The sequence below is a fragment of the Microtus pennsylvanicus genome, chromosome 2 (genome assembly GCF_037038515.1).
Source record: "Microtus pennsylvanicus isolate mMicPen1 chromosome 2, mMicPen1.hap1, whole genome shotgun sequence".
Taxonomy (NCBI): domain Eukaryota; kingdom Metazoa; phylum Chordata; class Mammalia; order Rodentia; family Cricetidae; genus Microtus; species Microtus pennsylvanicus.
Genome location: NC_134580.1, coordinates 33,538,716 through 33,564,345, shown reverse-complemented (window position 1 = coordinate 33,564,345; position 25,630 = coordinate 33,538,716). Strand labels below are relative to the sequence as shown.

The 25,630-nt window shown below is 47.6% G+C and overlaps 1 protein-coding gene across 1 annotated transcript; it reads right to left on the bottom strand.

Moving 5' to 3' along the window:
* Positions 1-1,135: 1,135 nt before the first annotated feature.
* Positions 1,136-25,400, bottom strand: Copz1 (coat protein complex I subunit zeta 1). The gene is made up of 9 exons (XM_075960856.1): positions 25,268-25,400; positions 11,467-11,535; positions 9,833-9,914; positions 9,143-9,234; positions 6,553-6,608; positions 5,321-5,398; positions 5,131-5,182; positions 3,003-3,041; positions 1,136-2,192 (listed from the first exon to the last, which is right to left on the bottom strand). Exons 1-9 carry the CDS (start codon positions 25,283-25,285, stop codon positions 2,145-2,147), a joined length of 534 nt encoding a protein of 177 aa, XP_075816971.1. The 5' UTR covers positions 25,286-25,400; the 3' UTR covers positions 1,136-2,144.
* Positions 25,401-25,630: the final 230 nt, after the last annotated feature.

Sequence of the window (25,630 nt, the reverse complement as noted above, 5' to 3'; positions counted from 1 at the left end):
GCGTCCTAGAATTCCCTCGGGAAGGGGGAAAGGTTCACAAACAGGAGGGGGAGGCAAACCAGACAGTCCAGGCCCCTGCTGTGTCTGTTTTAGTCAGTGCTAAGGACGGGTTTGTAGAGCCCCAAAAGGAAGTTGCTGGCCAGAGGACTGGGTAGGCAGGGGCATCACAGCTCTTCCCCTGCGGCTCTCTACCTTCCAGTACAGGGACCACACAGGGACAGTCCAGTACATCACTTTCTGTCTGCTTAGGAGCATCTTGGGCCCAGGTACTTCACAGATGCAGAGCCCAAGTTCCAGGTTTTCCTAGAGGAGGAAGGAATGTTCAAACCACTGGCTTCTTGCCCTGCAGAGAGGGTCTTCCCATTCTGCCTCCTTCCTCTTTCCCTTAGCCTTCACGGCCCAGTTTTGCAGGCCCATGTCGAGGTGACTGAGGAGACCCTTCAAATCTCAGTGGAGAGGAAGAGTCCCCACACTGCCCCCTCCTTAAAATCCTGCAGAGGAAGGGGGAAAGAAAACCAAAGCATTCTCCTGTCGCCGCAGCAACCATAAAACCCCCAGCTAAATCCATCTTGTGAGCTCACCGCCCCATTAAGATGCAGGGCCAGGCTCTACGCCAGCCCAGCCACATTCATTTGTGCGAATAAAGGTGGAAGAGGGGGAGGGGAGCGGGCTCTGGAGGGACGGGGAAATGGCGAGAAGAGGTTATTTACACCACCGTCCTGACCTTCTGGAGCAGCGCTGGCTCCGATAAATAACCCGCACAGTGCCTTTTCAGAGGAATGGGAGGTGCGGGAAGGGAGTAGGGGCTGGAGGAGAGCCCCCACGCAGGTGCGCGTCTCCGGGTTACTAATGGCTGAGGCGGGAGCAGGCAGCTGGCTTTGGGGGTGTGTGGGGACGAACTCGGTTCCCCAAGTCTCCCACTGAGAAATTACCATCCCCACCCCACCCCTGGCGCCAATTTCCAGGCGAGGGGACCGGGAGATGCCAAGGAGGCAAACAGCCCCGTAAATTAGGGGCGGGAGTGCTGGGGAGTCTCTGAGGTAGGAAGAAATATTATAAGGAGAGGTGGAGGGGGTTGGAGGAACAGGAATAGCTGCCAAAAAAAGGGAGCAACAGAACCATCACACAAAGGCAGTTTGGAAGAGATTCGCTTTATTCCTCTGACGCACAGCAACGTACTGTACTCCGCCTGACTCCATTTCTTGCAGAGGCCACCTCCAGTCTGCCCACTTCAGCCAAAGCAGGGGGCAGAATGTTTGCAGGGGAACGTTTTTCTAAGACATTTTCACGGAGATGTGGGGTCAAGGGGCAACATTTCAACCAAGAACGGGAATCCAAGCCTTAGAAGAAAGGCAGGCACCAGCCCCTCGGCTGAGCGGAAGGCTGGGGCAGAGAGGGAGAGCTAAAGAGCAGACTGCAGAACCAAGGCAGAGGAGGAACATGGCAAGACCCAAGTCATGAAGGACCCCTTCTTCCTGGTTCTGTGTAGAAACTGTCGTGGCAGCCACCTTTGTTTTAGTTCCAAGGTCTGGCTTTGCTCCAGGCTACCAGAGGCCACACCAGGCAAAGACCTGGGAGAGGTGTGGTACGGACTTAGAGCAGCCTTGAGGCTGAAGGGCAGATTATAGCAGAGACTGCACTGCGTGCACACTCACAGACAGCGGTTTAATCACTGTCCCTTGGCAGCTCTGTTCCCAGTCTCTTCAAGGCAGAAGACAGGGCAGCAGGAAGGAGAGAAAGCTGCGCAGCCCCTGCCACTCCAGACCCACTTGGGCTGAAGGAAGGAGTCCTCCCTTTGCTGGACTTATGGGATGCTGGGATGAGGGCCCTTGGGGCACAGGGAGGGAAACACTCAGCACATTCTTTCTCCTGCTTTGATCTGAAGTACAGCCATAGAAAAGGGCCAGAAGAGAATGTGGGGGTTGGAGAACCAGTGTAGTAGGAAGAGGGTGTTTCCCCTGCCTCATTCAAATCTGCCCTTGAGTGGGAAGGAAGTGGGGGACAAATGACCCTAGAAAGGATAGAGATCCAAGGGTCCATTGTGATTCTCCAACATGACCCTAAGAGCATCTGTTGGGGGCCTGGATAAGAAGTCATAGCAGATGTGGGGTTTTGAGGCGCAAGGAACTGGGCATGAAACATCTTCATCGAAGGAGGGACCACTTGATCTGTTCTTTTGCTGACTGTAGCACCTGCAGAGACAAAGGCAGCACTGAGGAGGGCTTGCAAGCCACCGGGTGTTAGCAGGCTGAGGCTCTCCTTCCCCACACTTGCCTTCCCTCTCCTTAGAAGAACAGGGAATAGAAAATCCCAAGGGTGGAAGGATAGGAGGAAGCTCTCTAAGGCCCTAGAGGATTGTCAGTTTGGGAAAGTCCCCCCGAATTCAAATCCACTGGGGGGATGAAGAGAGAAGAGGTATACCTGGGAGGAAAGAAGAAAAAGCTGGGGGTTATTGGACACAGTTATAAAAAGGAGATTACACATCCAGATGATGAGGATTCCTACTGGCAGACTCAGAACTCTCCCTTGCAGCCCCCAGGTCAGTAGACAGTCATCTGCAGTCAAGGCAGAAGGACGGGTCTGCAGTCTGCACAGGTCAGAATATGCATTTCCAGAACTCTCCCTTGCAGCCCCCAGGTAAGTAGACAGTCATCTGCAGTCAAGGCAGAAGGACGGGTCTGCAATCTGCACAGTTCAGAATATGCATTTCCAGCTCAGCCCTCATTTGAATAATAAGAGAAAGAGGAGTGTGTGCTCATAGGCACACAGACCATCTGCTTAAGGCAAGTCTCTGCCGGGGAATAAATCACTGCCTGAGGTATCTGGCAGGGAAGGTTTGAAGGGTACAGAAAGCGAGGCTGACAGTCACGATCACAGTGAGAGAAGACACTGTGCTCCAGGACAAGAGGCAGCCAGGCCACCTCACTGATGTGAGGTCTCAATTCAGACTTGGCTGTTAGGCTCTGTAATAACATGTGGAAAGGAGGGAGGAAGAGTCATACCTGAGACACGGTCTGCTCTGTAAGGGGGACGTCCTCACCCTGTATGGAGATAAGCGTTTAGACTGGAGTCTGAAACAAATGCAAATACCCTAAACTTCTCAGCCCCTTCTTCCAAAGACCGAGCCACACTTTTACTGGCCAGAGGGACTGTCAACACAAAGGGTCATTTTATCCATCCTCCACTGAGAGGCAAGGATTTCTTAAAAGGGTTAGTTCATTCCAAGTAATCAGCAGGATATCTGATCCTTATCTCCCTCAACTCTGGGATGAGGACCTGATTCCCTAGCCAGAGAAGACCTTCCATGAATATCAATATCAAGGGTGGGGGGATGAAGGGAGCCAGGGGTAGTTTAATGGATACCGCAAGGCCTCATGGGTAACGATGGCATGTTAATTTGAAGAAATAAACTGCTGCAACAGCAGCCTGAGAAGGGGAAGGGGGGAGACAATGGAGAGGACCCTCTCTCTTGCCACATAGAGACATATGTTAGAGGAGAAGATTAAACTATGCAAATGGAGCCCAGGCAGTTAAGGGAGAAGACTTCCCATTACCCAGCACTGGCAACTTTCACTCTGGAGGTCAGGGCCGGGACACTGGGAACTGGCCGTGCTGCTCTGTTCAGACATCGCTGCACCAGTTCCCAGGTGGACTCTGTGCACTATCGTCTCCCAGGTGGACCCTGCACGCACTACTGTCTCCCAGGTGGCCTCTGTACGCACTACTGTCTACCAGGTGGACTCTGTATGCACTACTGTCTACCAGGTGGACTCTGCACGCACTATCGCCTCCTAGGTGCACTCTGTGCACGCACTATCGTCTCCCAGGTGGACTCTGCACTATCGTCTCCCAGGTGGACTCTGTGCACGCACTATCGTCTCCCAGGTGGACTCTGTGCACGCACTATCGTCTCCCAGGTGGACTCTGTGCACTATAGTCTACCAGGTAGCCTCTGTATGCACTATCGTCTCCCAGGTGAACTCTGTGCACGCACTATCGTCTCCCAGGTGAACTCTGTGCACTATCGTCTCCCAGGTGGACTCTGTGCACTATCGTCTCCCAGGTGAACTCTGTGCACGCACTATCGTCTCCCAGGTGGACTCTGTGCACTATAGTCTACCAGGTAGCCTCTGTATGCACTATCGTCTCCCAGGTGAACTCTGTGCACGCACTATCGTCTCCCAGGTGAACTCTGTGCACTGTCTCCCAGGTGGACTCTGTATGCACTATCGTCTCCCAGGTGGACTCTGTATGCACTATCGTCTCCCAGGTGAACTCTGTGCACTATCGTCTCCCAGGTGGACTCTGTATGCACTATCGTCTCCCAGGTGAACTCTGTGCACGCACTATCGTCTCCCAGGTGGACTCTGTGCACGCACTATCGTCTCCCAGGTGAACTCTGTGCACTATCGTCTCCCAGGTGGACTCTGTATGCACTATCGTCTCCCAGGTGGACTCTGTATGCACTATCGTCTCCTAGGTGGACTCTGTGCACTATCGTCTCCCAGGTGGACTCTGTGCACACACTATCATCTCCCAGGTGAACTCTGTGCACTATCGTCTCCTAGGTGGACTCTGTGCACGCACTATCATCTCCCAGGTGAACTCTGTGCACTATCGTCTCCTATGTGGACTCTGTGCACACACTATCATCTCCCTGAGCAGATACGAAGCTTCCTGCTAGTACCTCAGATTCCTTTCTGCCGTCACGAGCGCCAAGGAGGGCTGAGGTGCTGGCAAATAAGAACTTCCTGGGGGTTCCATCAGACTAAGACAGGAAAGATACTCCAACGCCTTTGATGACTGGATCCATTCTCAAAGCCAACCTCATGCTCCTTTATAGTTTCAGAACCATGAATTTTAATGCTTCTTTTACTTTGTTCATTCGATATGTTTACATTAAAGTGGCCATTTTGTGCAAGACCATATAAAATGCTAGGTTCCTGTTAGAAAAACCAACAAGCTCCTTTGCTTCTCTGGTGCACTGGGGTGGGAAGGCAGGAGAAGGGTCCACACATGTTTAAGGGTAGGAAAAGGTAGGATGTGTTTAGGAGCTGCGCCCTCAGCTACACTCAGCAAGCTTAGCTTGAGAGAACCTGTGGAGAGAAGGGGTTGCACATTCCTGCTTACCCGCAAAGCCACCCGGTGCACCACTTGCTGGGGGTCGCTCTCTAGGATCACCCTACAAACACAGAGAAGATCACTGCTCGCTTGTCCTGTCCCAAAGGCAGGGATCACTGGCTGGTCAACCCACGTGACTTGGAACAGGGGAAGCCACTTCCCTTTCCCACTCCAAATCCAGGCAGGGTAGAGAACTCACCCTCCGTCTACAATTTCATCCACAGCCAAGAAGAGCCCCTCCATGTTCTCCAGCAGAGCTCTCTTTTCTACATTCTTCCTAAATCCCCAAAAGAGAAAAATCAGACTGTGTGTGAAAGGGATCCTGGGCCACTGTCTGAATATCAAGAAAGGGATTCCAAACAGCCAACTTCTGGCTCCTGGGCTGACTACCCAGAATGCTGCTGGTGGTGAGTACAGCTTAGTCTGGAGTGGGTGCGGAAGGTGGGAGGGGTAGGATGCAAATCCTATCTGCACTCAAGTGCTGACAAACTTGTGAAGTCTCTCTGCCTTCTCCCTCCCCTAAAACAAAGGCCAAAGAGGGGTGAGGAACAGCCAGGGGCTGCATCCACCAGCCACAGATCCGGTGGTTTGTGCATGCGGCCTGTCATACCCATCAGTGCGACTCTTTTCTCTAGATTACCCGAAATTAAGTCTATTCATCCACCTGGTTGGGAAATAAATCATCCCCCTTCCTGAGGAAACCTGAGCCTTTGGCCTGCTGGTTTGTGGGCTGAGAGCGCCTGCTGTTCTCCTCTGGATGGATCTCTAAAATGCCTTCACTTAGGAGCTGCTGTAGATGAGGTTCAGCACCTTGAATGTTTTCAGAGAAAGTATCTTACATTTTTCTTGCTGTGTGCATGGGAACAGAGGGCTACTGGGGAATAAGTAGGGCCAAGAGAACAGTGGGGCCATTCTATGTACAGGGAGACTATAAAGGCAGTACTAATGGAGACGGGCAATTTTTCACCTGGGACACCTTCCTTGTCCTTCCCCGCCAGCAATTGCAGAGGACAAAGCCTAGGAAAGCACCTAGGGGCTCAGAACACTGTCAGAATCACTCGACATGTCAAGCATAGACAAGGACACCATGGTGCATGCATGTACTCTCAACTACTCTGGAGACTGAAGCAGGCAATTACATGTTCAAGAGCTGCCTGGGGTACAGCGTTCTAAGACAACTTAGTAAAACCTTGTCTTAAATTAAAAGAAAACACAATAAAAGGTTTGGGTGAGTAGCTCAGTGTAGAACAATTGCCTACCAAGTTCAATCATCAGTGAAGCCAAAGGAGAGACAGAGACTCCTCTCATTCCATAGGAGGATCGTGCTCACAAAGAACCAATTCCCCAGTGTGGCTCTCATTTCCCACGAATTCCAGGCCCTGAGGGAGAGGTACTTTCTCTTCCCAGTGTAAACTGAGAACAGCTGCTCACCTCAGCATCTGGCTCAAGGAGTCAAACAGGCAATTCAGAACAGCCATAAGCATCAACTGTTGAGAAAGGAGACAGAAGGTTCAAGGCCCTAAAACTGCTACCCCAAAGCAAACCCCTCCACTTGCTTCCTTAGCAACACACACAGGTTTTCACAACGACCAGAGACATAATGTGAGGTGCAAACACAACAGAATTAGCTTCTGGTTTCTCAGAGAAGTTAATTCTGCTAAACAGTTCCACAAGTGGAGGTTTCTTTCCTTCTTTCTTTCCTTCCTTCTTTCCTTCCTTCTTTCCTTCCTTCTTTCCTTCCTTTTTTCCTTCCTTCCTTCCTTCCTTCCTTCCTTCCTTCCTTCCTTCCTTCCTTCCTTCCTTCCTTCCTTCCTTTCTTTGAGACAGGGTTTCTCTGTAAAGCCTTGCCTGTCCTGGAACTAGCTCTGTAGACCAGGCCAGCCTCAAACTCACAGAGATCTGCCTGCCTGCTGGGATTAAAGGTATGCACCAACTGTGTTAAGTGAAGGTTTCTTTAAGACAGAAATTCAAACAGAGCTTTGCTGACATAGCCCTCAATGTATCTTAGTTCTCTGTGTGTTTGCTTTTTATTAATTAAAGTTTTTTTATTTGTTTGTTTGTTTTATGAGACAGGGTTTCTCTGTAGCTTTGGAGCCTGTCTAGGAACTAGCTCTTGTAGACTAGGCTGGCCTCGAACTCACAGCGATCCGCCTGCCTCTGCCTGGGATTAAAGGCGTGCCCAGCAAGATTTATTTTTATTTGTGTGTATGTGCCACAAATATACAGGTGCCCACAAAGACCAGAAGAGGGCACTGTACTCCACTTGAGCAGGAGTTACAGATGGTTGTGAGCTGCCCAACATAGAAACCAAATTCAGTTCTCTGAAAGAACAGCAAGCAATCTAACAGTAAGCAATATCTCCAGATGTGTTTTCTTTTTGTGTAGTAGTGTCTCACATTGCTCAAGCTGGTCTTCAACTAGCTATATAACTGAGACGACCCTGAATTCCTGACTATACTTCCCAAGTGTGTGCACTGTCATGCCTCTCCGCCTCTATGTCTCTTTGTTAGTTGATAGCATGGATGCTCATGTTTGTCTGCATCTGTATCTGTGTATCACACAGGTGCAGGGCCCAAAGAGGCTAGAAGAAGGCACTGGATCCCCTGGTATTGTAGTCATAGGCAGTGGTGAGTCACCATGTGGATGCTGGGAATCAAACCCAAGACCTCTGGAAGAACAGCCAGTGCTCTTAACAGTTAAGCCATCTCCTGCCCCTACCTCTATTCTATGTCTTTACTAAGCTACCCGATGGGTCAGTAAGGAGAGAAATTATAAATCCAGCAAAAGCTGAAGCCAGAGGAAGGTGGTAGAACGTCCTTTTAAAAAAACTTATTTATTTATTCATATTTTATGTATGAGTGAGTGCCTTGCACATACACCTGCAGGCCAGAAGAGGGCACCAGACCTCATTACAGATAGTTGTGAGCCACTATGTGGTTGCTGGGAATTGAACTCAGGATCTCTGCAAGAGCAGCCATAACCACTGAGCCATCTCTCCAGCCTCCCACCTCACCCCAAGGTCCTTTTTAAAAATGATACCAGTGGTCAAATTCAGGACTTCAAATTTGCTAAGCACATATTTCACTGCTAAGCTGCGTCTCCAGCCTCAGCTTGGGCTCTTGAGTCAGAACTAGGTTTGAATCTCAGCTGATTCTACATTTGTTACCCAATAGAGTTTAAGCTCATAAAACAGCTACTTCTGTAGTTTGACAAATGCCAAATACAAGTAATTTTATGATTCTTTGTGATTTGCTTTTCTCATTGGTAAAGCAAAAATAGTAATGCCTCCAACCCCCAGAATGCTGCCAAGCTAAAACCATACACTTCCCAGAGTCTGTGCATAGCCCAGAGGGCTCAGCAGGACCTGGTTTCCCAAGCTCTTTAACTATGATGGGAAATTACCTAGTGCCTTACTTACCTGCCTGCTCTCCCACCTGAAATAAACAGATTTCCTGCACCCAGGAAGGTCAGGACTGCACTCACAGTCATCCAACACGGCTTCACCATGATCTAGAGTACACACACTCTTGACCACACCTTAAACAACACTGTGGGAACTTGACGTTACTGGCTCACGCTGGAGCTGAGGCGGGAGAACTGCTGAGACCCTGAAGTCAGTCTGAACTACAACGCGTGTCTCAAAACCAAACAAACAAAATCTAAAACAGTCACTGTGTAGGGAAGGATACTAAAAACATTCTAATTGGACATGGTGACTCACACCTATAATTCCAACACCTGGAAACAGATTTGAAAATAGCCTGTGTTATACAGTAAGATTCTGCCCCTTAAAAAAAAAAAAAGACCTGGGAAAACTTCCTTTCTGACTAACTCTTTGACTGGGTCACTTTGTATGCTGACAGGGACCTCTAAGAGACTTCTTTTAAGTCTTTTAAAAGGTCTAAAAGACCTTGCCAGACATCGGAGGAATGTGGCTCTACAAAGTCCAAAACTAATGGCTGTGTCCCATCTATGGTTTCAGAAGCAACATCAGAGGTAGCAAATGGGCAGGGATTCTCACCTCATTTTCATAGGAGCTGCCAATCACATAGAAATAGAGATCGATGCTACTTTTATAGACCACTGTCAGCCCTTCCAACAGAGCAATTTCACCTTGGGAAGAAAGCAGAAACTGAAGCTGTGTAGGAGAAGAGGAGACTGAATAGGAGTTCCCATGAATTCCTGGGGACAGCTGTGTGGGCCAAGGAAAGGTCAACTGTAATGACCTCCAGGCACTGAAGCTATCTATTGTTTATGGGGTTGGCAGAAGGGACACAGAAACTCAGGGGAGTCTAAATACATGTTTTCTAACTCTCCCTCCCCCACTGCACCTACTTTCCTCCCTGTGTATGAGGCAGGATACCAGCGATCCTTCGGAGGTGAAAATGCAGAGCGGTCACCTTTACAGGCTTCCATTTCCCTGCCCTAATGGATGCGGTACAATAAGCAGAGCTGCAGTTAAATTTGTCAGGTGAGGCTCATAAATCCAGGGACTAGACAGGTAGCTAACAGCCAAGCTTCTAGCACGGTATTCCCGCGTGAGGTACACTCACCTCCCCATTACATTTCTGAAGAGTTTATTATATGAGGGGAGGAAGAGAAAAGAAAGAGGAGAGGAGGTCGCATCATTTTATCTTTTTCTATAGTCTTGCTGACATCCCTTTCCCATGGTTCCCCCCAACACAGGGAATAGTGAAGGAGAATGACCTACTATCTGTCCGATGGGTCTTGTTGAAAATGTTCTTCTCAAAGGCCTTTTGCTCCTTGACACTGGGATAGGTGTCGTCATAGTACTAGTGGGAGGAAAGGAGACAGGGCTGGGTCATCATAGCCGCGAGCCCAGATGATTAGTGATTATTCTACTTGGGGTGGGAAAGGAATACTAAGAAAGGTCTGCAGAGGCAGGGAATGGGAGTGAGTGATGGAAGAAAAAGAGGGAGAGATGGAGGGAATGAGGGAGGAGGGAGAGAGAAGGGAGAGAGGGGGAAAATGAAGAAGGGAAGGAAGAGAAAAGAAAAATGCTTGCTGCCAAGCTCCAACCTGAGTCTGATGTCCAGAGCCCACAGGTAAAGGGAGAGAGCCAACTCCTGAAAGCCCTTCTCTGACTTTCTCTAATAACCACACACACCCACAAAAGAAACATGTGTGGGGGACTGTCCTGTAATCGGTCCCACTGTCCTAATGCCATCTCTAAGACCGAGGGCAAAGACCTAGCAGCTCTCCTAAGGACACGCCCACGACATACTTCCCAGGGGCTACCCTGGTCAGGGCAGTGCTAGGAATAAATAAGCACACTAGATACAGGAGTGCATCCTCAGACTCCCCGTCACTGCAGGAAGACCAGTCCTTTCTTTTGGGGGTGAATACAGGGGAGATGGTTTTGTTTTTCCAGACAGAGTAGAAACTCTGGCTGCCCTGGAACTAGCTTTGTATACCAGGCTGGGTTTGAACTCAGAGATCTGCCCGTCTCTGTTTCCTGAGTACCCAAGTGCTAAGATTAAAGGTGTGTGCCACCACCACCTGTCTAGAGAAACCACTCTTTTACTGAGTAGTGGAGAAAGGCCATACAAATCTCTTCCACAGCAAGGCAAATCCATGCACTGTTCTCCTGCACATCTTGGCTGTTTTTGCCAGCTCAGAGAAGGGGGCAGTTAAGCACTTCACACAGCCCACTCCCAAGCATTCCTAGCAAGGGGCTGGAGATGCAGGCTGCTAAATCGCCTGCTCTTTCGGGGCTAATCCGTCGCAGTCAGCTGAAGACCTATGACAGGTCTGGCATTTAGTAACTGGATAACTGTTTCCAAAGGTGTCCTGAATAGTTACATCCAATTACAGGGAGGAACAGCTGGTGAATTCTAACTAATCTCCACCTGCTGATTGATTTATGCTCTGCTCGCCCAGAGTTAATACACCAGGGACAGAAGGTATTTCTACAGGAGGGGGAGAATGAAGGAGAGGGGTGTCCTTTCTCCTCTCAATCCATCCAAAGTTAACAACGCCTCACTGGGGCATGCAGTGTGGTGAGGACACCACAAACCTAGGGCTATAAGTCAGAAACTGGAAGACTCCCGGGAAAAACTCAGGTTGCAAGACAAAGTAAGAGAGACAGGGACAGTCGGGACATAGACAGACAGCTTCTAACACTGAGAAACTGTTGTGTTTTAGAACTAAGGTACCAAAGTTCTTCCTGCTCTGATGAGGATGGCAGAGGAAGGTCAAGGTCTGAGCACAGCTGGAAGAAAGCACTCCAAGGGACACAAGATTGCCAACTTGGATTTATCTGGAGTGGTCAAGGTAAGACGGAAGAATTCTCAAAATCATGATACTCTTGAAAGGAAATCTCACCTTAGCAAAGAGTCGATCTCCATCATTGTCCAGAATCAGGATGGCCTTGACAGTGTACAGGGAGGGCTCCTGAGGAAATATGAGCACAGCTTCAGTTTTGAGGGCTCCACCACTACTAGCAAGCCTAATAGCTTCCTTCCCTGGTCCCACTGGGGTCTATGCCCCCTACGGCCCCCAAGGATAACCAAGTGGAGGTAGACAAACTGAACTGAGGAAGGTGTCAATAGGAGGCTCCAAAGCAGACTCAGAGACAACTCAGACTCAGAGTCAGAGTCAGCTGAGACTCACAGACAGCTGAGACTCACAGACTCACAGACAGCTGAGACTCACAGACAGCTGAGACTCATAGACAGCTGAGACTCATAGACAGGTGAGACTCACAGACAGCTCAGACTCACAGACAGCTCAGACTCACAGACAGCTCAGACTCACAGACAGCTCAGACTCACAGACTCACAGACAGCTGAGACTCACAGACAGCTGAGACTCACAGACTCAGCTGAGACTCACAGACTCAGCTGAGACTCACAGACCCAGACAGCTCAGACTCACAGACAGCTCAGACTCACAGACTCAGACAGCTGAGACTCACAGCCAGCTCAGACTCACAGACGCACAGCCAGCTCAGACTCACAGACGCACAGACAGCTCAGACTCGCAAGCTCTCATCAAGAAAGCTTACGCTGTTATTTCCAGGTCCTAAGGCCAAGTCACTTTCCAAATAACCCTCCTCCTTGCCTCCTGGGCACAGGTGGGCATGGAATGTGACCACGCTAATGAATGAGCACTGCTCATCTGCAAGAAGGTTGTGTACTTAGTCACTGCAGTCTCAAAGCAAGCCAAACACAGCAGAGAAAAGCATTTTGTACACACATGTGAATGCGTGCACACACATACACACACCAGGTCTCCAAGACAGACATCATCCAAAAATTCACGTATGTAACCTTTCCTCTGCTATATATGAACCATTATCACTTAATCTGTTAGGATAAAAATCAACCTTAATCTTAAGTGTGGTAAACAAAAAAATATTTCACAAGTCCAGGGTCCAGGAGGTAGCTAACAGGAGGGGAGTCTTCTCTCACTACCGAGAATAGAACTAAGGGCTGAGTGGTGTGGCTCAGCGCTACAGAGAATGTTTAGTATGCAGGGACACCTGGGTTTAATCCCCAGCCACTCCCCTCCAAAAAGAACAGCTGACACTGGCTCCCGCAGACACCCCAGTTGACACTGGCTCCCACGGGCACCCCAGCCGCAGCTGACACTGGCTCCCGCAGACACCCCAGCCGCAGCTGACACTGGCTCCCGCGGGCACCCCAGCCGCAGCTGACACTGGCTCCCGCGGGCACCCCAGCCGCAGCTGACACTGGCTCCCGCGGGCACCCCAGCCGCAGCTGACACTGGCTCCCGCGGGCACCCCAGCCGCAGCTGACACTGGCTCCCGCGGGCACCCCAGCCGCAGCTGACACTGGCTCCCGCAGACACCCCAGCCGCAGCTGTGCCAACACTTCACACCTCTCTCAGCTGCAAACATGAAAGTCTGGTGCACTCTCCTCTGTCCTCATAACTTTAGAATGGAAGAGTAAGAGGAGCTGGCACTGTGTACAGAAGGCCTCTGTCACTCACATTATTTGACAATCTCACCAATAAATACTACTTTCTGCTACTTCTTGTACCAAGGCAAGACTGTCTGCTTTGCTTTCCTGGTCGTCTAGACACAAGGCAGAAGAAATACTCAGACACTGCAGTCCTGTAGAGATAAAGTGAGGCTCCGGAGGGGTGGGGAGCCACAGAGAGACGCAACCTTAGCTTTAAGAGAATGGGAAGTAACCAGGCTTTTCTAACTTTTATTTATTATTATTATTATTGATAGGGTCTCTCAATGTATAGCCCAGGCTGCCCTCAAGTCCACAAGATCCATCCGCCTCTGCCCCCTAAGTGCCATCACTTATGTTATTATTTTATATGTATGGGTGTTTTCTACACGTATGTTTGTGCGCTATCTATATGGCTGGTGACCTTGGAGGACAGAACAGGCCCTAAAATTGGGATTACAGGTGCCATGTGGGTGCTAGGAGTTGAACCCCGGTCCTCTAGAAAGGGAGTTAATGCCTTAATTAGTTAATTAATTTGTTTTTTGGAGACAGTGCCTCACTAAGTAGCTCTGGCTGTCCTGGAACTCACTCTGCAGAACTGGCAGCTCTTGAACTCACAGAGACCCGCCTGCCTCTGCTCTGGAGTGCTGGGATTGAAGATGTGTGCTACCACGGCCCAGCAGAAGCCAGTGCCTCTTAACTGCTGACCTCTCTCCAGCTCACTGACCTTATCTTTTGAAAATGGGGTAAGAGGGCTGGAGAGATGGCTCAGTGGTTAAGAGCTCTAACCGTTCTTCTAGAGGATCAGAGTTCAACTTCTGGCAACCACAGGGAAGTTCACAACTGTTTGTAACTCCAAGAGCCAACACCCTCACACAGACCTACATGCAGGCAAAACACTAATGCAAAATAAACTTATAAAGAAAAAGAAAATGAGATAAGAACTGGGCAGTGGGGCTGGAGAGATGGCTCAGTGGTTAAGAGCATTGCCTGCTCTTCCAAAGGTTCTGACTTCAATTCCTAGCAACCACATGGTGGCTCACAACCATCTGTAATGAGGTCTGGTGCCCTCTTCTGGCCTGCAGACATACACACAGACAGAATATTGTATATATAATAAATAAATAAATATTAAAAAAAATAAAAATAAATAAAAAAAACTGGGCAGTGGTGACACACACCTTTAGTCCAAGAACTCAGAAGAAACCCTATCTCAAAAATCAAAAGAAAGAAAATGACGTCGTGCGGTGGTGGCGCACACCTTTAATCCCAGCACTCAGGAGGCAGAGGCAGGCGGATCTCTGTGAGTTCGAGGCCAGCCTGGTCTACAAGAGCTAGTTCCAGGACAGGAACCAAAAAATCTACGGAAAAACCCTGTCTCGGGGAAAAAAAGAAAAAAAGAAAATGACCCTAGAAATGAAATCTTTGTTTTCCTAACTTTTTTTTTTTTTTTTTTTTTTGAGACAGGGTTTCTCTGTATTAACAGTCCTGGCTGGGCTGTCCTGGAACTCACTCTGTAGACCAGGCCTGCCTCTGCCTCTGGCCTGGATTAAAGGTGTGGGCCACCACTGCCTGGCCTGATTTAAACTCTTAAGGAGGCTAATTTTTATAAGGCCCTGTCTCAAAAAGCAAAAAGAAACAAAGCAAAGCATTCATTGATTCTTGTGTTGTTCCTCTCAAGTATCCAGAGCAATATCTGGCATAGTCCTCAAAATTTGTTCAAAACTGAGAATAAAGTTTAAAAAGAAATCTCTTGGTGTGATGATGTACTAGAACCAGATTTTACATCTAAGTGGATTTTGTAGTGAGACCATTTGGGGTGCCATCACCAACTCATCCCCTCTGACACACTTAAAACTGCTCACCCCAGACATACTGCTCTCTGGAGTAATGGACAGGACACCTCCTCTGAACTGGGGAGCTGTGCTGCCTGGCAGAGGGAAGTCTTCTGAGTCTAGTCTGAGACATCACAAACAGAAGTTGCTCTTCTAACTCCTAGTTCTACACAGAAAAAGCACCACACAGGGCAGGCTCTGTGCTATAGTAACTTAGCAGCTCAAGCACCAAAATTGAGCCCTCAATGGGAATGAGTTTCCTTAAGGACAAAAGTCCCAATAAAAGGAAATGGCTATGCCCTTCCATTCACACTCACAGCAACCATAGAGAGCTAGCTGCCCACAAGTTGAAACTGGACCTTAATCTGGCATTGGTGACTGTTCTTGCAGCCAGAGTTTGGCATTTCAGGAAGAAATGGGAACATACACCCCCACCCCAGCGCACGCCAAAATCCCTAATGGCCACCTGCCAAGTGGGAGAGCCAACGTTCTTGTGGCCAACACTGTCTAAGCACCTAAACAGCCATGCTGACAACTGAGAAACACAGCCCAGGGTTCTGCTCCCAGCTCTTGTCACTGGCTTCCTAGAAGATGTGATCAAAGAAACCTCAAAGCAGAAACCCAGAGTCTTCTTGGGCACAATAAAAGACAGGGTAAGGAGAAAGGAGAGACCAGCTTTCAGGCACCAACATTTTGGGAAGGGAGGGAAGGCAGGACAAAGGTCTGACCATTGCAGATTTGCAAAAGAAAAGTCACAAGGAAAGTTGAGGGCTTAGGCAGGAGGAATGCACAGGAGGAATGCCAGCTCTCCTAACTCCTCCTGCCACCTCCTAACTCTAGCTGGGCCCTCTTCACCCTATGGCCTTTTTCTCTTACAAGTGGGAAGCCTGAGAGTTCTCTTCATGTCATAAAGTCAGCCAGTTCAAGGTGCCAGAAGCCATTGCTGATAATGTAATTTCACTCTAAGTTTTGCAAAGGGCATATTTATAAATAACTCCCAGATACTAAAAATGAGCTTCATTGGGCTGGAGAGATGGTTTATAGGTTAAGAGCACTGACTGCTCTTCCAGAGGTCCTGAGTTCAATTCCCAGCAACTGCATGGTGGCTCACAACCATCTGCAATGAGATCTGGTGCCCTCTTCTGGCCTGTGGGCATACATGTAGGCAGAACACTATATACATAATAAATAAATAAATAAAATCTTAAAAAAAAAGAAGAAATGAGCTTACTCATGGACTGGGCTTTGACCTTGTAATACATTAAAAGGCTGACTCCTGGAAAAGACCCTACAATTTTAGGATCATATTCAAAGGGCTGAAAAGATCTATTCTTCCCTCTCACTTCCCAAATGGGCAGCTGCTAGAAAGCTTTCGAGACAAAGTTCTGTGATGCACTGACTTTCAGAGCCACAGCCTGAGTGTATAACAGAACTTCACCTCAAATGCTAATTGTGCCTGCAAATGATGGATGGGCAGACTGACCTGTGGGAGGAGTACCAAGGATAGATTTTCATATCTGCTTTTATTTTCAAGAAAACTCCCCAGGGCAGCTGAAATGCCATCCAACAAGCAACGAGGCTGCTGCAAACAGCTCCCTGGTCTCGATCAGGGGCTCCAGAAACCTGATGGAAAATGACATCTGCGAGCCCCACAGCCACACGGGGAAGGCTAGGGCGAGAGGAGCCCTTCCCAGTGCTGCCCTCTGGGGGCCTTCTCGCTGACTTGCAGCTTCCTTGGGATTATAGCCCAAGCAAACAGTGCTAGAAAGGCAGCAGTTTGCCTAAGGTGTGAGACCTTGTGTTTAGCCACACACAAATCAAGAGACCTTGTATTTAATTCACACACAAATCAAAACAAAGCAAAAACGGGGGGGGGGCAAAAAACAAAACAAAAAACCCATCACCAAGCTCTATTTGTGTGTAGAAGACACGGGAAGCTGACTGACAGTAGTGCCTCATTCCTGTAGCCCTAGAACGCAGGTGCTAGAGACAGGAGGAACAAAAGTTTAAGGTCATCCACAGTTACTTAGCAAATTCTAAGACAGGCTGGGATAAATGACCTTGTCTCAAAACAATTACAAAAACAACAAACTATGGAATTAAGTCTATTGAAAACATATACAGTAATAGTAAGGGAATACTTGAATAAGATCATTGTATTAACACCAGAAAATCTTGGAGGGACAATACGTACGGCAGAGAAACAGAATGTTTTAGAATTATGACTATTTGATGAATCAGAAGGAATGGCTCGGAGTTTACGAGCATTTGCTGCTCCTGCAGAGGGCTCAGTTCAGGTCTCAGCTCCCAGTTCCAGGGGTTTCTGACACCCTCTTCTGGCCTCTGAAGGTTACTGCACGCACATGGTGTCCATAAATGCATGAAGACAAAACATTTACACATGTAAAATAAAACTTAGAACAAAATCTAGTTGCGATTCCCAGAAAATTCTATGTTCCCTATTTAACCAAGATATTCTTGGGGCGATGGGAAAAGGGGGAGTGCCTTGGTTTAGTAATGGATATGACCAGCTGAAAACTAACCAAGCTGGACCATGGTGGAGCATACTTTCAGTCTCAGCACTCAAAAGGCAGAGGCAGGCCAATCTCTGTGAGTTCAAGACCAGTCTGGTCTACTGAGTTAGCTCCAGGACAGAGAAACCCTGTCTCTACAAAGCAAGTTCTAGGGCAGCCAGAAATGTTATACAGAGAAATCCTGTCTCGAAAAACAACAACAACAACAACAAAAACAAAAACAAACAAACAGACAGAACAAGAATCTTTTTAGGAACTGAGACTATAGCTTAGTGTAGTGCTTGCCTAGCACACATGAAGCCCTGGTTCACTCCCCAGTATGACATAAAACAAGACATGGCACCGCATCTGTAATCCCAGTGCTGCTCAAGAGGTAGGAAGATCACAAGTTCAAGATTATCAGCGGTAACAAGGTCACACGCCTCTAAGAAAACACTAAAATAAAAACAAAACATGCGGCCTGGGGTGATAGCTCAGTTGGTGAAAATACTTGTCATGCAAGCATGGGGACACAAGGTTGAGCCCCAGGAGCCATATAAAAAACCCAAGCACAGGGCTGGCAAAGATGAGAGGATCCCCTGTTCACTGGCAAGCCAGCCTAGCCAAACCAAAAAGGTTAGCAACACCAATAACAACCAGGTAGACAGCTGCTGAGGAATGGCCTCCTATCTGTGTGTGTGCTCGCCCCCCCCCCCCACTAGCCCAAGCACATACAGACAGGAAGCACAGGCATGGGACAAAACTTCTGTGAAGAAGAGGAGCCAAAGTCTGAACTCTGAGTGAGAGTAACTGAGTTTCCCCCTCCCTTCCTCAAAAGACTCAACTTCCTCAAAGAAGTGAAAGGCTGGGCCTAGATCAGCTAAAGCTAATGCCTTTTTTTCCATTAATTACACAGACCCTTGTGATAAGCTGATAAACTCTATGGACCTTGTTCCCATTCCAAAAACATGCCACACAGTTTATGATTTCAAGAAGTTCATAGACTAGGTTTAGAATGAAATGGGTTTTTTCCTCTGAAGACAAGATTATGTGAAGAGCCTAGTTTGGTGGCATACATCTTCAGTCCCAACATTCAGGTGGAAGAGGCAAACTGATCTCTGCAAGTTTGAAGACAGCGTGGTCTACACAGTGACCAGCCATAGCTACATAGCCAAAAAAGAAAGAAAAAAGACTGTGAAAAGGAAAAATTGAGAAAATGAGTGATTTCCCTTCAGCCAGTTAACAACTTCAATAAAAATACGGGGGCCTTTCTAAGTGAATAGACCAAGGATCTCATTCAGCCTGCAAGGGATAAGTAAGGACCAGCACTATATAGCTTCAATAGCCGGCTTCGGTGTCCACACTGGGCAAGTTAATCAAGCCTCAAGCTCTTTGGGAATGCAGGGTACCAGGTCTTTGCTTTTCTTTTCTAAAAGACTGATTTATTTAACATGTCTGAGCAACCAGCATTGTTAGAGAAGGCTATGATCTACTGTCAGTGCTGGGAATCACACAGGTTCTCTATAAAAGCAACCATGCTCTTAAGTGCTAAGCCATCTCTCTGAACTCCAGATATCATCTGAATGCTCGAAACAGCTGCAAAACTTCCTCCACAGGAGTCACAGTTCCTAACTCTTCACCATTACCAAGGCAAGAGTCACAAAAATGAGGTGGTCCTGCTGAACAGAGCAACAGGCCTGAGGGCTACATCAGAACATCCTCCCACCCGAATTGGGCAATTCAGAAGCCCACACTTACAAAGCAAAGGAAAAATAATCAAATGGGGCATGAGACATCTTTTGTTTTCCTTCCAGTGTTAGGGATAGATGGAACCCAAGGCTGAGTATATGTTAGGAAAGTATTATACCATTGTACTATATCCCTAGGCCTTGAATATTTAGTCTGAGACAGGGTCTCAGTGAATAGCCCAATCTAGCCTGAATTTTGCAATCCTCCAGCTAAGCCTCTCAAGTAATAGAATAATGGGTATGTGTTCAAGACTGGCTGGACATCTAAATTTAAGAGACTCGAAAGTCCTAAACTCTTTTTCTTTTCCTTCCTTCCTTTTTTGCTTGAGACAGGATTTCTCTGTATAACAATCCTGGCTGTCCTGAACTCTCTAGATAGATCAGGCTATCCTCAAACTCTCAGAGATCCACCTGCCTCTGCTTTCTGAGTGCTGGGATTAAAAGTGTGCACCACCAACACCTGGCCAAGTCTTAACTTCTTAACGTGAATTTCTCTTCGTTTTCAAGGCAGGGCATTACTACAGCTTTCAGCCTGGCCGCAAACTCTTAGACCTGGGTCTAAGACCTGGGAGTCCTTCTGTTTGGGCTTTGTTAGTGCCGGGAGTTACAAATCCATTTTTCGTGGATCCTTGGTTTATATCATGGTTAATCCTGCTGCCCCCTTCCAATTGCTCCTGAGAAAAAGAGCTAAAGACTAGATGAGCAGCCTGAGTTCTTCAGTATAACATAACAGAAAAGATGGAAGCCAAGTTTGATTGCACATACCCGTAACTCCTGCACGCAGAAGACCCTGCTCCCCCAGCGCCCCGACCATACACATAACACCAAGAGAGTGGAGGATAACTGGTTGACAGAACTTATTCAGACCAACTGGGTACAAATGGAATTATGTACACCGATTGTGAGGAAGAAGGGAAGGAAAAGCCACTAAGAGATAGACTTTCTTTTCTTTGATTTATTTTGGGGTGAGGGTGGGTCTCATGTATTCCAGACTGCCTTCAAGTACCTACGTAGCTGAAAATGACTTTGACTTTCTCCCAATCTTCCTGTTCCTATCTAGGGAGAATTAAGATTACAGGTGTGTACAGCCACGTCTATTTCAGGACGCTAGGTGAACTCTGCCAACTGAACTACATCCCTAGCACCAAGATAAGCTTTGATCTGCAGCACATGAATCAAGTTCCACAAAAGGATTTCCTGAAGACACGAGGCCCTCACAGTGTACATAGATCTGGCCTCCCAGAGCACCTTCCTGAGCTGTACACCCTGTTATTCTAACATAAGTGCTTGCATAAGCACCGATGATGCCTGTTCCATCCTTATTGTCCCCTCTTGCTCCTCCTTCCTCTAGTTTTTCTGACAATACCCTGCCAATATCAAGCCAAGTCATACCAACGGAATAAGAAACAGCAGGAAGACCTAGACGAGAAGCCTAAGCTGCCTTGAGGTTCCTTACATGGACGGGCAGTCACAACCTGCCCCTCAGGCAGGACCTGGCTTTCCAGGGTCTGCTTTTCTTCATGTAGAGGCCTCCTCCACCCCTTCTGACCACGTGATGGTTCCCCTAGACCTTTGATATAATTTATACCTTGCCAGGGACCAACTCTTTCCCACCACTGTGACAGAGAGGGAAAAAATATATAAATAAATATGTCGGAAATCTATAACGAGGTCTTCTTGGAGGGCAAGACATGGGGAGAGTTAGAAGCAGCGTCAATTACTCTTTAGGGGTTTTAGTTCAAGCCAAGGTCTGCTTCTAGCAATCAACCATTAAAACAAGCCGGCCAGAGTAACAGCACAGTTTATTCTGATCATTTAATTTGAAGTGTCAATAAATTAAACTTCAATCAATTAAACTAGGTGTGCAATAACCCAGATGGACACCCTGACACCAACATAATCACAATAAAAATTTTTATGGCTGCCAGGGACCTCACGGGGGGCAGTGCTGGCACTGCTCAAGCCCTGGCTGAGAAATATATCTCCACAGCACAGGAACAAGGAGATTGCTTCTCCTAACGAAATGGAGGGCCAAGCACCAGCAAGGACACAGCTGGGAGAGGGGCACAGGGGACTGCCAGGAACGAGATGGGAGTGCTTTGGGGGCTTAATGTAATTGATACCTTTGCCCAAAGCAGGGGGAGGGGGCATTTAGGCCAAGTATCTCTGTTAGTGCCAAAAGAATTTAACAAAAGCCCCATTAAGATGATTCAGGAAGCAAGGGCCACGAGCCGGCATCAACCTGAGTCACTCATGTGTTCCCAGCCCCTCCTCCAGACACAGGCACATCCCAGTGCACTCTAGAGGGCCCGATACTTGAATGGGACGTGGAAATCAGAATTTTGTCAGTTTTAGGATAAAATATTAAGGAGAGACAATGGACAGAATTGAAGTCTAATCTGTAAGACACTGGGCTGAAAATAAAACCTGGAAATAGGAAGAAAAAAAAAATCAACGTACAAAGATTTTAAGGATCTGAACTACTACAGTAATTCAGCTTTGAGGGTGAAAAAAAAGCAAAGGCCGAAGGAAAGCATAAGTTATTAACTTTAAGATTCCAAATTATAAATGGAGAATGGCAAGCACAGACTCCTCTCCACTGAGAAGAAAGGACAGAGACAGCAGAGGAGGCTGAGGCCAGGACAGGCTGGGAGCTGAGAGACGAAGGACTGAAGGAAGATTAGACAAACTTGATCATGAGCTAAGGCAGAAATGACTCTTTTAAAAGATTTATTTTATGTATATGGCTGGTTTTGCCTGCCGATGTGTGTTTAACCTGCATGCCTGAAGCCCAAAGTCAGAAGAAGGTGTGTGTGTGTATGTATGTATGTATGTATGTATGTATGTATACACACACATACACAGGAGGTTTGGGGGTTATTGTTTGGTTAGTTTTTTGAGACAAGATTTCTCTGTGTAGACCAGGATGGCCTCAAACTCAGAGATTCACCTGCTTGCCTCCCAAGTACTGGACCTAAAATAGGTACCCCCCAAGTACCAGTAGGTATTTTATCCTCAACAAAAACTGTATACAACTTATCACTGAAAGGAAATTCTGCACAATGAAGAAGTCTAAGAACCTACAGAAACATCAGAGAGAAACTTGGTGAGAAACTAGGAGATTACAAATCCAAGCCCAGCTCTGGCTACATAATGAGAATGTTTCAATAAACAGAGATTTCGCCTTTAATCCCAGCACTCGGGAGGCAGAGGCAGGCGGATCTCTGTGAGTAAGAGACCAGCCTGGTCTACAGAGCTAGTTCCAGGACAGGCTCCAAAACTAGAGAAAAAACAAAAAACAAAAAACAAAAACAAACAAACAAAAAAAAAAAAAACAAAAAAAAACCACAGAGATTTGTTCTGGGAGAACAAAGAAGCCAAAGTAGAATGGAGCTTTTGTACCAGGCTGCACTGGAAAGTACATTAGTGGCAAAGACTCAGTATGGTTTTCAAAGTAAAGGTAAGGACCAGGTGGTGGCACACGCCTAGGCAGAGGCAGGCAGAGCTGTGAGTTCGTGGCCAGCCTGGTCTACTGAGCAAATTCCAGGACAGCCAAGGCTGTTACACAGAGAAACCCTGTCCCAGACAAAAAAAAAAAAAAAACAAAAAACAACAACAACAGAACAAAAAAGTAAAGGTAAGGGGCATCCAAGCAAGTTAGCAAGGATTTGTTACTACATGGAGGGGTTAGTTCAGATGAAAGTGGAAAGATGAGAAAGAAGCAGGCTGAGAGACCACACAGAATAAGAGGGGCAGAGAAGGAAGAGAAATGACAGAGATTATCTGAATAACTTAACTCTCCCAGTGCTGGGGCCAAATATAGGGCCTTTTAAAGCCAGCTAGATCGTGTGCTCCACCATGGAGCACACTAGCCCAACAGAACCAATGCCAGTATCACCTTCCTTGCTCTCTTTGCTTGTTCTTCTTTTTCTTTTTAATATTTATTTATTTATTATGTATACACTATTCTGTGTGTATGCCTTCAGGCCAGAAGAGGGCACCAGACCCCATTACAGATGGTTGTGAGCCACCATGTGGTTGCCGGGAATTGAACTCAGGACCTTTGGAAGAACAGGCACTGCTCTTAACCACTGAGCCATCTCTCCAGCCCCTGTTCTTCTTTTTCAAGATAGGATTTCTCTGTGTTGACCGAGCTGACCTGGAATTCGCTATGTAGACCAGGCTGTCTCAAACTCTAAGATCCACCTGCCTCCGCCTCCTGAGTGCTGAGTTAAAGGTGTGTGCCATCACCGCCCAGCACCTTCTTCATTCTTTAAGCTAGTTCTACTAAATTAATTTTGGTGGTTGGTTTTTGTTTGTTTTTTGAAACAGGGTTTCTATGTGTAATAGTACTGGCTTGGCTGCCCCAGAACTCACTCTGTAGACCAGGCTAACCGCAAGCTCACAGAGATCCTCCTGCTTCTACCTCCTGAATTAAAGGTGTGTGCCACCAATACCCGGCTAATTTTGGTTTTATAAGACAAGATCTCATTCTGTAGCCCAGGATGGCCTCAAACTAGCCTCCTGAGTGCTGGGGTTATAGGTATGAGCTACACACCTGATTAAAAGAGACCAATTCCACAGACTTTATCCACATCTGTTATCAGATTTAAAAAATTCATTAACTGGGCTTTGGCTCACAACCATCTGTAATGAGGTCTGGTGCCCTCTTCTGGCCTGCAGGCATACACATAGAAAGAATATTGTATATATAATAAACAAATATTTTTAAAAAATTCATTAACTGACTGGTATAGTAAGTACTTGAAGCTACTCAAGACAGTAAGCATTTTGCTTCGACTTGCCTAACTCACATGAGAGCAAATTTTCTTTGACATTTGAAAGAAGGGAAGTAAGAAAATTCAGGCAGATGGGTCAGCGGTAAGTGCTTGCTACACAAATGTGAAGGTAGACCTGGTGCTCTGCCTTAGTTGTGTGGCAAAGGTGATCCCAGTATGGTCTATATGAAACCCTCACTCACGTTGGCACGGTGGGCACATACCTTTAATCCCAGTGCTTGGAAAGTAGAGGGAGGTGAATCTCTGTGAGTTTGAGGCCAGTGAGGTCTACACAGTAAGTTCCAGAATAGCTGGGGTTCCAGGGAGGGAGAGAGAGCGAGAGACCCTGTCTCACACAAAACAAAACAAACAAAATAAAAACCAAATTTTTTTCTTTTAAAAAAGAAAGAAGGTAAAACTTGTTTTGTTTTCTTTCACTGACAGGGTTTGACATGTATGCACACAAGGAATCTAAAGGAAAAGAGGAGCCAAGGAAGACTCTATGGAAACAATCCTGGAATTCAACTCAAGGAAAGAATCTGGAAGTTAAATTCCTACACTAACACACAGATCAGGCAGGCAGACTCAGGCATCTCCAAACCGCTCACCAGTGCACGTGAAAGAAATGCTGTCTGATCCTATTTTAAAGGGGTTGTGTTCTATTTGAACAAGCAGAAAGGATCAGACAAAGGAGCTAATGCATTCCTGGAGCCACAATTCTCATGTAACCAGAGGAAGGTCCTACAGTTCCTAAAATCTAAAGGAGGGGGGAAAGGAGACAGAATAAGGAGTCAGAAAATATATTCCAAAATCAATACTAGCTCTAGCAGGCATTCCAGAACTTGGATGCAGTGCTATATACTAAAGATTAACAAGAAGCAGAAAACATGAGGAAGATGACACGGAATTGTTAATTATCGTATACTGACCACCGCCAGGAGTATCTGAGGCTGAGAAAACATCTCTATTCTCTTGTTGCAACTTGAGGGGAATATGATGGTTTAGGGAAATTCAAGTAGGTGTGATTCACAATGCTAACCATCTAGGAGAACTTGAAAGAACCCATCCAGCACACTCAGAACTGTCCTAAGGACCCCGCCTGCTCTCTTCAACTTTGCCATCGACTCTGCCCTCTTCCCGGCAAGGCTTCCTCCTCCGAACCGCAGCTCTAGGTCCCAAGTAGGCCACACTCGCATTCTTCAGGCAGCGGGAGCTTCGGCCCCCGAGGCCTGCCCGGAACTCCCCTCTCCCGGCCCCAACTGCTAGCTAAACCCCGCCTCCCGGACCCTCTGGACAGCACGGCGGCGCCACCGGCCCTCCAGCTCCTACCAAAATCAGTGCCTCCATCTTGACCGCAGCGGCTGCCGACGTGGAGGCGCACAAGCGACGTCGCCTCTGATTGGCTCTGAGACTCACGCTGCCGCCCCAGACGGCGTAGTCGCTCGTGTCCCGGACGCGAACTGTCCAGCCAGAAGGAGCGGGTGTCTGATTGTCACCTGGAGTAGTCAATGAAAGGCCAAAACCTCAGGAGAGGCGGGAGCACCGGGGGCGGCGTTGTTTCCATGGGGAACGGAGGAAGCGAGTGTTACTTTGCTATTGGTAGGAGGAGGCCACGTGATCCCGTCAGCCTCTCAGCCGCACTCGCTGTAGGGGGCGCTATGGCTCTTTAGCCCTTAGCATCGGCCTTGCTGA